The following is a 15,572-nucleotide window of genomic DNA, read 5'->3' on the forward strand; positions in this document are numbered from 1 at the left end:
CAACGCGAGTAGGCATTTGGGAACCCAGGACGGTTTCGGAGGCGCTCCCCCCGCCCCACATCCCCTCCATATCCCTGACCGGAGTGGTCCGGAGCCTGTCGCGGTTCTCGACCGGCCCACATCCTTCCCTCCCCCCCGTCTGCCGCGGCACCGGTATCCGCAGCCACCAGCCCGGAGCCGGTGAGGCGGCAAAGGGTGGAGGGGGAGGAAGCAAGGGATGAGCTCCGGGAGGGCGTCGGGGGCCCTGAGCCGAACGAGGACGCCCCTGGAGCCGGGACCTGAGCCGGAACCGGAGCCGGAGACAGAACCAAACCACCGGTACCGGGTGGGCCAGGTGGTCAGGGTGGGAGGAACCGAAGAAGAAGGGATCCGGGAATACAAGGGGGTAGGGGGGGCCTGCATGGTGCCTGTCTCAGGCCAGTGTAAAGGAGCTGTAGATACTGACTCGAGCGAGATCTCTGGGCTCACTGCCTAAGAATTTCGCCCCATCTCGTGCTGCAGTGTCCTTGGGAGGGACGGGGGCGCGGAATGAGTGGTAAAAGATAGCGGTCTAGATACCAGAGAAGTGGGACTGGGTCGTGGCAGAGGGCCTTGTAGCTGCCATCTGGCCTCCAGCATTCGGAGATCTTGGCCGACCAGCACCCTTAGTCCGGACAGCTCCTTGGTTGGGTAGGGGGTGGGGCGGACCTCCTATTGCGGATCCTAAGATGCCTTCCTACTCTGCCGGGTCCCCAGCTGCAGCCCACTAAACCCAGGAGGCGCCCTGGCCCGCGCTCGCCCCCCAGGGCCTCATGTCGGAACCACAGCCTGGCCTGGAGCCGCCCCAACATGGGCTGTACATGCTCTTCCTGCTTGTGCTGGTCTTCTTCCTCATGGGCCTTGTAGGCTTCATGATCTGCCACGTGCTCAAGAAGAAAGGCTACCGCTGCCGCACGTCTAGGGGCTCAGAGCCTGATGATGCCCAGCTCCAGCCCCGTGAGTGAGGAGCCTACAGCCCCAATTAAGTCTCCCTTACCTTTCTACCCAAACTTTTTTTCTGCCTCCCTGGCCGACAGACCAAGCCCAAATCCTGATGAAGTCCAAAAGACAGCTTATGATGCATTTTTGAGTCTGCATGTAGAGTGGCACCACCCTGAAATCGAGGCTAGAGAAGGGGGTCCACTCATGGTAGCCCCAGGAACCCATTTCTCCTCCTACCTTTTTTGGCCTAATGCATTAAGGCACATAGGTAAAGGGATGTGTCTCAAGCTATCACCCATGAGGCCATTAGGTCATGTTCCCCCAAAGCTGACTCATTTCCCGGCTTCCTTGCCAACCTCTTTCATCCTTCAGCTGAAGACGATGACGTGAATGAGGACACAGTAGAACGGATTGTTCGCTGCATCATCCAAAATGAAGGTGTGTATAAGCCAACAGCTTACTCCTTCCTAAACTGGCTTTCTCTTGCCCTGACCTCTACCTCCACTGACTCCCTCTTCTCCCTCTCCATCAGCCAATGCCGAGGCCTTGAAGGAGATGCTAGGAGACAGTGAAGGAGAAGGAACGGTGCAGCTCTCCAGGTGAGCTGTAGACAAGGGCCAGCATGACTTAGCTTACCTTGGAGTACCTTCTCCTCTAATACCGTTTTTCCAACACCATGGAAGTTTGGTAGTGGTAAGGGGGGTAAGGTGGACAAAGCTAACTGACCTATGAAAGAAATTTTGTAGGAATCTTTTAGGTGTCTCCCATCTAGACACCACCTCTGGTGTCACTTCCTTTGGTTAAGCATTATTCTCTTTAGTAAACAGGGTGGAAAGGAAAACCACATAGACACTCGTGGCTTAACAGTGAATTTATTAAAGACAGAGGGATGTTGGAACCTGGGGAAGGTGGGGCTTGGGGAGGTGTAAAGAGCATATTGAAAGAACAGGAGGAAAGAGCAGGAAGGGAACTGAAAATTTTGTCTCTGCTCCCTTCTCTTCTGTGGTCCAGTGTGGATGCCACCTCCAGCCTGCAGGACGGAGCCCCTTCCCACCATCACACAGTGCACCTTGGCTCTGCAGCTCCTTGCATCCACTGCAGTCGCAACAAGAGGCCCCCGCTTGTCCGTCAGGGTCGCTCTAAGGAAGGAAAAGGCCGCCCCAGACCTGGAGAGACCACTGTATTCTCAGTGGGCAGGTGGGGATATAGTGGTACAAGAAATGGGAGGTTAAATGGGGGCCCTGATAATTCTGTCCCCCAATGTGGGGCCCAATTCTTTCTTCTGAACAACTAGACAACTACAGCAGGGGTCAGGCTGCAGTGTCCCACAGTCACAGAAGCTACCATCCAACCCAGGGAGGTGGTTTAGGGGGCCTCTGAGCTGAAGGCCTGAGTTGTAACATTCTCTTCCCACCCAGATTCCGAGTGACACACATTGAGAAGCGTTATGGCCTTCATGAGCACCGTGATGGTTCCCCTACAGACAGAAGCTGGGGCTCTGGTGGAGGACAGGAACCAGGGGTTAGTCAGGTGGCTGGAGGGCAGCCTAGGACAGAGACAGCTGCCATTGAGAGGCTGCTCCCTGAGCCACCACCCTCCCAGGCCGCAGCCAACCACCCAGTGCAGAATGGAAGACTCAAGGATGCCAGCCTAGTCCCTTGTACACTTGAGGGGACCCCTGGTACCTCTGCAGAACTGAACTTGGGCACAAGAGGGACAGGCCCAAGCCCAGGGCTGCCTAGTCAAGAAGCAAATGGACAGCCAACCAAACTGGACACCTCAGGTCAACAGGTATGAAGACATGGCCAGGGTTGCACTGGGCAGTGGTGGACACATCTTACTGTCCCTACTCTGGGCAACATGGATTTGATCCACCTCCTGTTCCCACTGAATACCTCCCCTTCTCTCAGGAGTCTCTACCACCAGAAGCAGGGGGCATGTGAGGCAAGTCTCCCTGAGCTCAAGAGCAGGTAATCTCCCCCCTCTCCCCCCTCTATCTAAACTACTCAAGCCCATCAACTCCCTGAACCCTGGGCATGAACTGTCAGCTTAGTGTGTGGGGAGCGGCATAGATGTCCTCCAGGAGTTAGACACAGTGCCTGGAGAACAGAACTTGACTAGGAAGCAACACTGTCTCCTTTCCTTTCTTCCAAGCCTCAGTCTTCACTGTGCTGATGGATTACCAGCAGGCATTGCCAGGGGATGGATAGCCAGGAAGGCTCTCCCCTCCACTGGCCAGCTCTGCCCCTCAGTTAAGGGATCAGCTCTACTTCCATCTGGAGTTACATGGTCCTGGGCTGAGGGACCTCAGAAGGAGCCCCTCCCAATTCCCAGCCCCTCTTTTTCCCTTTCTCCACCTGGCAACAGGCTGTCTGGCCTGCCCTCCCCAAAACCTTGTTCCACATGCTAGAGCGTGACAGCTGGGACCAGGCCCTCCCCTCGGTGGGCCCCTGAAGCAATAGCACCTTAGGCTCCCTGCCGTCTTGGCACAAGAGGCCCAGGCCCTGGCTTGGACTTCATACCCTTTATTCACTGTCAATAAATCCGCTCAGACCATTACAGTTGCTTTGCATCCTGGCTCCAGCTCCTTCTGACTTCCAAGGTCTGCTCCTCTCCTGGCCCCAGGCCTAGCAACCCTGGCATTCAGGGTGGGGTTGACCACAGAGGCAGGGTGAAGACAGAGATGAGTCAGAGCCATGCAAGGCTTTGGGAGCTGGGTTCCAGCCCCAGAGATTTTGTGGTATTTTACCACCTTAGATATGGGATGATGGCAAAAAGTCAGAGGGGTACTTCCAGAAATGACAGGAGAACAATGGGGAAAGGCATGGGTTCAAATCCCAAAAATGGGACCAGGGTGTCTACCCCTGGAGGTGAGAATGAACAGCAGGAAAGATTGCAGTTTTTGCCTATGTTGCTCCAGACCATTGAGGGGGTGGTTTCTGTCAGCATGGAGACAGGGGCAGCAGCATCACTGGAGGGCAGTGACTCCTGGCCTTCAAGTGAGAGGATAGGCATGACCAGGATCCGGGGCTTTGGCTGGTGGGGGAGGTGGTGGACGCATCTGCAGGGGACATGCATAATTAGTGCTCCAGAGTCTGTCTTAGGAATATCCCTGTCCATGACTTCAGCCCAGCAAACAAAATAAAGCCATAGGAATGACCCTTCTGTACAGTCTCTTCCAAGTCAGGGCTCCTTACCGGCCTGAGTCGAGGCACCATCATGTCTGGGGGTCCAGGGCAGTCTAGGACTTTGTCTAGAAATAGAAAGCAAAAGTCAATTCTCAAGCGTTGTTCGGCTCCATAACTGCATCTCCAGCACTTATGGTAGTGATACTTTATAAATACTTGTTGACTTGGCCAAAAAAAAAAAAAAAATCACCAGCTTGAGCTATAAAATCCACTAGTCCATCCATCCTCAACAAATACTTCCTGCACAATAGCTTTGTACAGAGAACTAAAGAAACGGGTGGAGTGCAAAGCTCTCCCTCAAAATGCCTATTGACAATCCTATAAATATCACACACAGACAGAGAGATAGAGGTAGAGGGATGGAGACAGAGAGACAAAGACAGAAAGACAGAGTCAGAGACAGAGAAAGAGAGAGAAAGAGAAAGAGAAGTACTAAATTATTCAAGTGCAATAGGAATGCTAGAAGAGATGGTGTTGTCCCTGGAGTCAGGGTGGTGACTGAGAGTCAGGCATACTAGAATATTTTAGAAAGGCTGAGTATTTGACGATGGAAAATAGGGCCTGGTTCTGCGGACATAGGTTAGTGGTAGATATGCATGCCTAGCATGAACATAGACCTGGTTTGATCCCAACACCACAAGAAAATAATCCAATAGGTAAGCATTGTAATAGGTAAGAGAAAATACACCCCCCCCCCAAAAAAAAAAAAAGAAAATTGAGAAAATAGCCCAACGGTGAGCATTGTATTTCAGAACTGAAGAAACATACACTTTGGGAGAATATAAGAATGCAGAGAGGAAAGATAGTGAATTCTTAAAACAATAAAGATCTAAAACAGCTATGCTTACTGCATACCAACACAATGTTGTATACTCTTAACAGATACCTTGGATAACTTTTTTCCTTCTGTGTACAGTGTTTTGCCAGCATATATGTCTATGACCCACATGCACACCTGGTGCCCACTAAGGTCAGAAGAGGGGATCAGATCCCTTGGGACTAGAGTTACTGATGACTGTCGAGCTGCCATGTGGGTGCCGGGAATCAAACATAGGTCCTCTGCAAGATCAGCACGTGCTCTTAACCACCGAGCCAACTCCTCAGCCCCATAACAAGGCAATAAAGCAATGCCTTTCCTTTCACTTTATAAAGAATGTAAAGCAAGCTAGGCTGGTACCTCGTCCTTCTAATCCCAACACGTTGGGGAGCCTGGGAGCAGGAAGATTGCTAGTTCAAGGTTAGCCCTAGCTCCAAAAACACCACAAAACGTAGACCAAGGACCAGACAAGTTAAGCCTCCCACCTCAAGTCATACAACAGAAGGTGACAGAGGAGTGTGAACCTGGCTCCAAGTCCAAGCTCTCCTCCCCATCAATGCGCCATGGGCCTTACTGCATGTACAGTAGGGCACACAGGGGCAGGGGAAGGCAGAGCCCAAGCCTCTTCCTATCCCCTGTTTATGCCCCCCCTGCCTACTCACCAGAAGGCAGAGCAGGGGCAGAGGATCCGTCCGAGGCACAGGTGGGTGCAGGAGGGGAGAAGCTGGGAGGAGAAGGAGATGGCAGCATCTGGAGACAGGGTAGGCATACAGTCATTCCTGGTCTGTGGGAAGGCTTACAATGTTTCTTCTTGCCCCACTTTCAGTTTCTCTCCCATTTCTTCTCAATATCAAAATCAGCCACATGAAGGTTGTAACTGGTGCATATTTCAGCAGTTACTATGTGTCAGGTATTCTGCTAATACTGCACATACACAAATCTATTCAACCTTCAGCACCACCCTGAGGACTGCTACGGTAAAAGTAAGATTCAGTTCGAGCCATCCATCAGAATCATAGTCACTTAGTGGCAGAGTACTGACTAGAACTGGGGTGTTGTGACTCCCCTATACAATCCCTGCTATGTCATGACAAGGCAACTGAGATGGCTCAGTGGTTAAGAGCACTGGCTCCTCTTCCAGAGGTCCTGAGTTCAATTCCCAGCATCCACATGGTGGCTCACAATATAATGGGGTTCAGTGTCCTCTTCTGGTGTGCAGATGGACATGCAGACAAAGCATCCATATACATTTAATACATTAAAATAATTTATGTGTGCCAAGGAGCTAAGGAATGTGCCTCTATGATCTCTACTCATGACAGAGAACCTGCTGAAGCAGCTACTGTTTTTATTTTACTCATAGCTCAGAGAAGCTATAATAGTAACTACACAAGCTCATTCTGTAGCAATTTGTGCTCAGGCCTGCCTGGTCCTAAAGTTCCCAAACTCCTATGAAGGGTGCCTTAGTTTTCTCTTTTCCCAGACAAAGCACACAGAAAGGTCTAAGTCGCCATAGGAGGCAAACCCGGGGAGGAAACAGGGCTTTAATGTTAATACAGAGCATTGCTGAGGTGAAAAGGTCAACCCAGAAGGACTGGCAACAGAGAGAAAATGAAGCTTTACCTGTTCAGGGTCAGAGAGTTCAGGTGGCCCTGGGGGGCCAAGCAGTTCCTCTACCAGGAGAGATGGGAAGACTCCAACGTGCCCCCCAAATTCTCCCCTCCAGAAGCCATCATCCACTCCATCTTGAGCCCTGGGCAACAGGCGGATGAGTGCCCCTTCAGGAAAACTTAGCTCCTCTTCACTCTGTCCCATGTAGCTGTATAGAGCGCGTGCCAAGAATGCTACAGGAGCCCAGAAAAAAGAATGAAGTAAGGCAGTGGGTTGTGGTGCCTAATGCCATGACACCCAAAACCATCCAGTAACCTGTAAACCCATGGTCTCCGGACCCATACTCCTGTCTTACCTGTGGGCTCTGCTCCTGAGGGATTGTCGATGCCTTGGCTGCTCTCAGGAAGGGAGAGATCCGGGAAGTTGAGATACCGCTCAGGAACAAAGCCTGCTTCACCATGCTGGTTCCGAGCCTGCTCGCCCAGCAGTGTGAACAGGTATCAGACTTGCTCAGCAGTTCAAGTGTCTGGCATTGCCACACACAAGTCCTCCCACTGCCCCCAACCCAGGGTCCCATACTCACCTTAACCCATTCATCAGCATCGCCTTCCTCTATGACCTCCAGCCACTCACCCTCAGTGATAGTCAGCTCATCCTCACGTCCTGCCTGAGCCCCACAAGGAAGGAGTCAAGATTGGGCCCCTCCCCACCCCTGTTGCCCATCTGGTTTCCACACCCATTCTCACCTGATAGCCAAACACTACATGTGCAGGGCAAGGGAGGGGTCTGGAAGCCAGGGCTGGTGGGGCAGGCTCTTCAAAGAGCTCCCCGGCCTCCTCACATTCATCGAAGTCTGAAAGCTCAGCATCCTCAGCCTGGAGCGGGGTAGAGGACAGATACCATCTCACGTACTGCATTGAGGTAAGTACCCCTATCCTAACTCTAAAAAGCACTGGAAATCCTCCTTCAAGACCCCCCCCAACCAATTATCATGTAACATAACCAAACCACCATAGGACAAAAGCTTATATATACATATATGTATATTCATTCATTAAGCATCTGCATAACCCAGTACTGTTCGTATAGCTATATTAACCACTTTACTTTTGAATAAACTGAGGCTCACAAAAGTTAAGTCATTTTCCAAGGTTTCACGGCCCGTAAGCAGAGTGGTTGGCACTCAATAACTTCCAGTCCGCTCCCAGAACCATGGTTCTTAATCACCGTATCATAAGTTTATTGAGGATTCTCCATGCCAGAGACTACGCATGGTAGCCTCATGGTAACCCTCTGAATTAGATACTGTGATTCCCAGATTAAGAGGCTCTGCCTTCTAACAGGGAATTTTAGTTTCCCAGCTGTGCATGGTTAAGGACAAGAATGAGCTCACCATGGGAGAGAGGTCCCTCTGGGACAGTCGAGCTTCACTAAGTCGTCGCTCCTGTTCCACCTCATCCTGGGCTTGGGTCATGGCTGGCTTCAGCCAACGCTGCACATCTAGGCCAGCCTCCTGTAACAGGGCCAGCCGGGCAGCCCCTTTCACTTGGCTCACCTGGTATGAGATAAAAGAGAATGGTACATCCTGGGTAGCTGAGTCTACCCTCTGCTGCCCTCTTTTCTCTACCATGGTGAAGAGGGTTGGGCTGCCCGTGGAGGCAGGATTTCTCTGGTTCTTAGCACAGGCTGTGGCTCACCTGTGCCCGCCGGATATTCTCCCTCACTTCCTGTAGCCGCTGTTCTACGCCTGGAGCTTCTCTCTCTGGAGCCTGCTGACGCCTCAGCTCCAGTCGCTGCAGGACCTGGTGAGGGTGGCAGAGGTGGGTGGGGATATTGTGGGCTACAGCTCATCCTGAGCCTGGTACTTCGCTAGTTGCATCATTTGCATTGGGTCATCTCTCTTCCCTATGAGGTAGGCAGTATTATTATTATTGGCTCCAGGTTAGCCATGCGGAAATGGAAGTCCAGAGAGATGAAGTCATTCCCTACCCAGGGTTAGAGTACTCACAAGCAACAGGAAAGAACACAAACCCCAGTCTGTCTAGTGCCAGAAGCTGTGCTCAGAACTATTGCATCATACCATTGTGTTAAAATTCCTTCCCCTCCCTTCCTGTCTTCATCAATGGTCCACATCTCTCAGCTTTTCTTACCCACCCCCAGTACCTGCTTCCCCCACCTCACCCGATGCCCATGATGCTGGATCTTGTAGTCCCGGGCAGCCCTGCTTGTCCAGCGCTGAACCTCTTTCTCCAGGCCACTCTCTCCAACCATGCCTCCTGCTCCCAACTCCAGGGTACACACCTGAAGGAGACAAAGAATGCTGAGGAAAAAAAACCCAAAGTATATCCTTCTTACTATCCCTTTTCCCTCATCATCTTTTTTTTTTTTAATCTTTTTTTTTAAAGATTTATTTTATTATTTTGTGTTTATACATATTTTGCCTGCATGTATGTCTGAGCACCACATGCACACCTGGCACCTGAGGTGGTGGTGAGCCTCAAGTGGATGTTGGGAATTAAACCCAGGTCCTTTGCAAGAACAAGAGCTCTTAACCACTGAGCCAACTCTCCGGCCCCTGCCTTCTCCTTCTTGACCACCAGTGTCAGGGACAAAGAAAATGGAGAGGAATGCCTCTCTGTCTGTGGACAAAAGTATGTGCTCCTGTAGACACAGGCCCAGGAATGGGATCAGGTGGAACAAAGAGAACAGGACTGATTTTTGTCTGAGGTGTGTTTGTGTTCAGATGGGAGGAAGGTGAGTGGGATTTTGGAAACCCCTGTCCAAGGATGGACAGTCACCAAGTCAATAGAAGGATAGGAACAATGAGACAAGGGTCTAAAGCATACTTATGCTTAGATTTGGCCTGTTTCCACAAGCAGTGTTCTCACCTGATCAGCCCCCGCTGGCTGGAACTGCTGCGGTGGAGTGGGAGAAAAGACTCCAGGCCCCTGAAGAAACAGCTTCACGTCTTGTTCCCAGTTTACCTGGGGTTGGATAAACATACATGTGCTCACTTGCCACCCACCCAACCCTGTCCCTGGATCTTCTTTGAAGAAGTTAGAATTGCATGCCAGAGGGTGGGATGGGGGTTTGAAATAAAACAACATAAAGCATCCCAAGGGGAGCTCTCACCTGAGAAGTTACCTTCCCCCCATGGCGGGCATGCCCCAGGATCATCTCTGCAGCTTCCAGCTCTGTGTGTCCCAGTAGAGTCAGGGGGTCCCTCAAATATTCTGACAGCTCACTTACCAAGACCTAGAAAGAACAGAACCCCAAGGTACCTTAGTATATTAGGTACATATGACCTCCCAGGCTTCTAGTACAGAAAAAGTTATCCATTCATGAAGGATAGGGAGGAGGAGACAAGGGATGTTCCTGCTTCTAATCATAATCTGCCAAGTTTAAACCAGTTTGGGGTTTAAGTACGTCCACCTCCACTCTCTTTGAACCTCACTGGTGTCATAATGTAGGCAAACTGGGGTTGACTCTGAGGAATGTGGAGTCTACTAGGCCTCAAGAAGCAGAAGCAGAACCCATATATGCATCTCCTAGGCACTCTGAGCACCAGCACTAGTTGGCCTGGGTAGGAGGGGTGGGGTCTACAGGCAGGAGGAGTCTGGGTTAGGACTGGCCTTGAGTAGTGCTGGCAATTCCTCTTGGTAGTAGTGGGCAAGGTGAGCGTTGGTGGCCACCAAGTTGAGCAGGTACTCGTTTCGGGCTGCCCTCAACTGCTGGGAATACTGGGCCGACTGGGCAGACAGCTAGGAAAAGGAAATAAGAGTCAACAGGGAGTCCTGATCCCTTGGAGGCCAGCCTCTATCCCAGAACCACAATGAATCTCCCATTATTGCCTGGCACTACACTAAAACCTCCATGTACAATGCTGGCTTAGAAACCCTCCGTGGCTTCTGCACATAGGTAAAAATGAAAGCTGTGCCTTACCATAATTTACCAGCTTTGACAGAAGCTTTTTTCATGTGCATGTCTCTTGCTTACAGTGGTGTAGCCACACTGGCCTTTCTCTCAGATCTTTGAGCCAAAGTGACTCTCTCCTCAGCTTCTGCCCTCAACAGCCCCTGTCCTCAGGACGTTCTTCCCAAAGATCTTAGCGTGGCTGCTGCCTCCCTGACACTCAGGCCGCCTGTTCAGTGAGGTCTCCCTTCTCACTTGAGCCCAACTGTCACAGCACTCCGATTTACATCACCGAATATCTCATCTCACCTGGGCTGCGAGGGTGGAATTCTACTAATCCTGTTCTCACTATACCCCCAGGGGCAGAACACTGCCTAGCATGTGGAGGTATTTAAAAGCACACATAAAGAACAACAACCAAAAGATATTGTTTCCACCATCCAGATGAAGAAAACAGTGCTCAGAGAAACCAAGGTGCATACTATATGCCTGGTAATGAACCACTTGTAGATTTGCAAGCTAGGTTCAACCTAATCTCTTCCTTTTAAGCCACTAGATGCTAAACCACTAGACTATCTATTGTTTACGTCTTCACCCAACCCACACCCCCAACCTTGGTGCTCAGTTTCTGGAGGCTGGTCCGAGAGTGAAAGATCCCATGGTCACTTCGGTTCAGCCTGTGCAGGGAAAAAATATAGTCAAGAGCCAGGTACAGCTTTGATACTCTGTTCCCAGCCCATAGTCCTCAAATCACTCCTTGGAGCCCACCTGGCTTGGACATCAGCGGCCTTCTCCTGTGCCAAGGCCCATACACGCTCTCGCTGGCCATAGAGCTTCTGACTTCGGCTCAGCTCCCGGACAGACTGTAGCACCTCAGCCTGTGCCTGCTGGAGGCTCTCTGTCCCCTAGTGGCAAGGATACATAGAACCCTGACCCAAACCACGTCTAATGTGAGCTGGAAGTCCCTTTATCCCATCCGCTGAGACATACCTTTCTAAGCACCTGCTCCTTGGCACTCCTCCCGGTCCCCCCTGCTAGGTCACGGTATCGGTCAGACGCCTGGAGTCGGGTTTGGCCTCCAGCCACAGTGGCATCCAGAAGGCAGCGCCAGGCACCAAACACTGTCCTAGCCCTCCCCAGAGAAGGTCCATGTCAAAGAGAGAAACAGTCCACCATTTCATAAGACCCCACCCCAATCCCAATACCACAAGAGACAGAGTGCCCCCCCCCATCTAGGAGCCCAGCAATCGATCGACCCATTAACTCAGCCACAGGATAACTCATGCCCTCCACCCCCACCCACAGTGTCCTTGCTGGGTCAGCTCCTCTGCCACTGCTGTGTCAGCTCTACCTTCAGCTCACGTGCCTTCCCCCTGCTTGTTAGGTCCTTGTCCCCACAGATCTCTGGGGCAGAGCCCACCAACACCTCCAACTCTGGGCAGCTTACCTGCTGTCTACCTCCCCACTTCGCTGCCCTTCTCTCTTCAAGAACGGCCCGGCCAGCTTCTGGAGTGCCTGGTGAGAAAACCATCACACGTGCAGATCCTTTATGAAGACTTATCCCAACTGGGGGAGAATTTGGATCCAGGGTTTATAATAGCATCCTCCGGGTGTATTACACATACATTTCCTAAATGCCTCACCTCCATTAATCATTTAGTCCTTATAACCTTAGGTGGAGTTTGGCTATTATTACAATTCCCATTTTACGGAGCAAAAAAAATTGAGGCCAAAAAATATTGAGTAACTTGTCCAAGATCACACAGCTAAGGAAGTAATAGAGCAGGCATCTGACATAAATCTGGCTGATTCTAGATATGTTCTTTGTTAATTTTTTTAAAATGAAATCACTTTATTCTAACTCACAAATAAAAACATCACACAGTTAGGTATTTGTTCTTGACACAATGGGCTTAGAACAAGAGGGAAGGTCCAGAGGGGAGTCCCATACCTGGCCATACTCCCGTTCAATGGCTGCCCTCTGCTTGCTGTAGGATCTGTGGAGATCGGGAGTAGAGGGGGGTGTTACTGTTTGCTACTGTTTTCCCACAATCAAGTCTCTCCTCGGTTTGAGCAGGAGGAAGAAGGAACCAACCCAGAGTGTGACTATATCCTGAGGGAGTGGGTCTGAAAGATAAGAGTCCTTGAGATCACCTCTGGAAGCTGCAACACAGGTCAGTCTCACCTTATTGCTCAGAGCCCTAGCAGGATCCTCCCACCCCTTGAGGACCATCTGTGGGGCTGCGGGTGAGAGAACTGATAATACCTGGCTGGGTTCACGGTAACACTTCCAACAGGTCTAAGTCTGGAATGGGGGGGGGGTATGCCCTAAGCTTGATTGTGGCGATGGAGAGAGTGGTATAAGGTCAAGTGGTTTGAGGAAGGGGCTGTTTATGTATATAGCCCCAGTATCCGAAAAAGCATGCCTAAGGTGAGGGTCAGGAATAGGTAGGCCAGAAAGCTCACCCAGACAACGCCCAACCCTGACAGATGTATACTGAGAAAAAGTGGCGCTCGCTCCTGTGAAGATGGTGAGGGGTCTAGGGCTACCTGATGTCCTCCAGTAGATCCGCCTCCCTCTGTTGCCGGGTCTGAAGGATACTCAGCTGCTCCAAAAAGCGAAGTTTCACCTCCTGGGCTGGCTTCACCTGTAGGATTAAGAAAGAGAGGTGAGGATTCCCGCCTGGTACCCCACTCCGGCGGCGTGGGGACCTACAAAACACCTCACAGGGAGCGGTGAGGGGGCGGGGCCCGAGAGAGGCTGGGCTTTTTCCTCGCTTTCTTCTGTGTTAGGCTTTGACCTCCTTGCCACTCCCTGTGACCCATCCCGAGTCGAGTGCCCGCGGGCTCCCTCCTCTCCCCCAGACCTCCAGGAAACCCCCATTTCTGGTCAAATCTCACTTTTCGGGGCGGCGGCTGCATCGCGGTTCCAGCAAGGGCTGCCAGACACTCTACTCCGGAACTCGGGGAGGCCCCGCCCACGGCAAGGCCCCGCCCCAGAGTTGGACCGCTCCGCCCACGCTCGTCAAACTGCGCGCCGGGCGCGGAAGAACACAGGGGCCGCAGAGGAACTGAACCTGTTATTGCGGGCTACAAGTACTCCGGAAGGGTCCGGGCCGCGGGACGGACGCAGCGTGCGCCTGGCAGTCGGGAGATCCTCGAGCTTCTGAGTCAAGACGCCTGGGTTCTATTTCTAGTATAGCCACTGATTCAGCCTGTAATTACGTCTGGTCATTCATTTACATATGCTTATCACCAGTCCATACACTAAGTGCAGAAGACAGGTGACCAGGGAAACTGAGTCACCGGACACCTGAGCGAAAATGCCTCTAACAAAGGGAGGCACCTTTCCCTAATCCCCGCAGAACTGGAAATGCTAGCGTGACAGAGGTAAGAAATAGGCCCAGAGCCCGCAGAACGAGTCCAGAGGAAAAGATGGGTACATCCTGGGCATTGATGGTAGCAGTGAAGGGGCATATGACCTGGAAAGTGCTTGTCATCATTTTGGATCTTTTCTTGAGGCTTTATGCTCCCAGTTTTACCGATCTTTAACGTGGGGTGTGTGTATGTGTGTGTGTGTGCGTGTGTGTGTGTGTGTGTGTGTGTGTGTGTGTGTGTGTGTGTGTGTGCCAGGCTAGCCTGAGGATTCTACTAGCACTGGAATTACAGATGCTGGCGCTACACATCCATCTTTTTTATGGGTTCTAAAAATTTGAACTCAGATCTTCATGCTTATAAACCACATACATACCTTTACCACTAGCTCCTCGGTGTGCACTTTATTTTACTCTACAACCCCTCCATCAGTAGGAGATACAGGTACTATTTCAGAATGAGAGAGAGAGAGAACATTCTAGTGACCTATAAATGGCTTAGCGATTAAGAGCATTGACTGCTCATCCAAAGGTCCTGAGTTCAATTCCCAGAAACCACATGGTAGCTTACAACCATTTGTAATGGGATCTGATGCCCTCTTCTGGTGTGTCTGAAGACAGTATCACTGTACTAATATATAATAAATAAATCTAGTGACCAATATTTTCCTCAAATTCAGCCTTCTTCAAGACTTCATTATCAGTTTTCTTTTTTTAAGTTTATTTATTACTATGAATACACTGTAGCTGTCTTCAGACACACCAGACGAGGGCATCAGATCCCATTACAGATGGCTGTGAGCCACCTGTGGTTGCTGGGAATTGAACTCAGGACCTCTGGAAGAGCAGTCTCTTAACTGCTGAGCATCTCTCCAGCCCCATTATCAGTTTTCAAAGCTAACATTCAGCCTCCTTGCTTCCAGCATTTCCCCTTCTCCCCACAACCCACTGTTTCTACAGTGACCAATGATTAAAGAGTAATTTTTAACTTTAATGTAATTTAAAATGTAATTTTAAGACAGCATGCTTAAAATGAAATTGCTTCCAAGGAAAACTCAAATGCCTGAAACACAAATGGAAGACAGATGAAGGATACACTGGGCCCATGCAAACAGTACTGTCCTCCTGTTCTTGAGAGGACAGAGACAGGGCTCCACACTGTCACCCTCAGCACCCTTCCCCAAGACTGCTCTCAACTCAGTCCAAACTGAGATCTGTGATTTTGATACTGAAAGGAATTTCAAGACTGGCTGTTATAATGAGACAGATGGAAATTTTATTAAAGATAATTTAATATAGGTTACAGCACAAGGGTGAAGAGAAAATTCTATCAGAAGAAAGTAAGGCACATCCAAGTAAGGGAGCTGTGGAATGTGCTTCCCAAGGAAGCATAGGGAAAAGTGTGTTTGTACCCAGTTTGAGTATGGCGCTCCTCAAAGGAGAGAAAACAATTAAGTGTCTTACACTAGCAATGTATGTTCTTTGGTGGTTCTCAGATCACTTCTTTTTTTTTTTTTTTTTTTTTTTTAAAGCAGGTTTTCTTTGGGTAGTTTTAGCTGTCCTAGAACTCACTTTGTAGACCAGGCCAGCCTTGAACTCACAGAGATCTGCCTGCCTCTGCCTTCCCAGTGCTGATAGCCAGAAGCTGGAAAGAACCCAGATGTCCTTCAGTAGATGAATGAATAAAAAATTGTGGTACATTTACACAAT

The 15,572-nt window shown here is 50.5% G+C and overlaps 3 protein-coding genes across 3 annotated transcripts; 1 reads left to right on the forward strand and 2 right to left on the reverse strand.

Moving 5' to 3' along the window:
- Positions 1-791: 791 nt before the first annotated feature.
- On the forward strand, positions 792-2,910 carry RELL2 (RELT like 2; the record flags this gene model as incomplete). The annotated part of the gene is made up of 6 exons (XM_080919684.1): positions 792-975; positions 1,333-1,398; positions 1,493-1,559; positions 1,972-2,157; positions 2,379-2,751; positions 2,871-2,910. The coding sequence occupies 6 exons, from the start codon at positions 792-794 to the stop codon at positions 2,901-2,903; spliced, it is 909 nt and encodes a 302-aa protein (XP_080775810.1). The 3' UTR covers positions 2,904-2,910.
- Positions 2,911-3,954: 1,044 nt separating this feature from the next.
- Positions 3,955-9,830, reverse strand: LOC308423063 (F-BAR and double SH3 domains protein 1). The gene is made up of 12 exons (XM_080919683.1): positions 9,709-9,830; positions 9,465-9,560; positions 8,758-8,877; positions 8,274-8,378; positions 7,970-8,131; positions 7,323-7,451; positions 7,160-7,243; positions 6,932-7,049; positions 6,589-6,809; positions 5,628-5,715; positions 4,158-4,213; positions 3,955-4,021 (listed from the first exon to the last, which is right to left on the reverse strand). The coding sequence occupies exons 1-12, from the start codon at positions 9,751-9,753 to the stop codon at positions 3,956-3,958; spliced, it is 1,290 nt and encodes a 429-aa protein (XP_080775809.1). The 5' UTR covers positions 9,754-9,830; the 3' UTR covers position 3,955.
- A 345-nt stretch (positions 9,831-10,175) lies between these two features.
- On the reverse strand, positions 10,176-13,410 carry LOC308423367 (F-BAR and double SH3 domains protein 1-like; the record flags this gene model as incomplete). The annotated part of the gene is made up of 8 exons (XM_080920100.1): positions 10,176-10,337; positions 11,102-11,165; positions 11,257-11,393; positions 11,479-11,614; positions 11,936-12,003; positions 12,440-12,485; positions 13,039-13,200; positions 13,298-13,410. 8 exons carry the CDS (start codon positions 13,408-13,410, stop codon positions 10,176-10,178), a joined length of 888 nt encoding a protein of 295 aa, XP_080776226.1.
- Positions 13,411-15,572: the final 2,162 nt, after the last annotated feature.

Source organism: Micromys minutus, assembly GCF_963924665.1.
Source record: "Micromys minutus genome assembly, chromosome: 8".
NCBI classification, from domain to species: Eukaryota; Metazoa; Chordata; class Mammalia; order Rodentia; family Muridae; genus Micromys; species Micromys minutus.

What these genes read in the sequence shown, in the direction of transcription:
- LOC308423063 (XM_080919683.1), bottom strand. Translation starts at nt 9,753, where the DNA reads ATGATCCTGGGGCATGCCCGCCATGGGGGGAAGGTAACTTCTCAG. An exon ending in AGAGGGACCTCTCTCCCATG is followed by an intron (nt 7,452 to 7,969) that starts GTGAGCTCATTC and finishes ACCCCGCTCCAG; the next exon opens with GCTGAGGATGCTGAGCTTTC. An exon ending in TGGTGCCTCGACTCAGGCCG is followed by an intron (nt 4,022 to 4,157) that starts GTAAGGAGCCCT and finishes TGTCCCCTGCAG; the next exon opens with ATGCGTCCACCACCTCCCCC.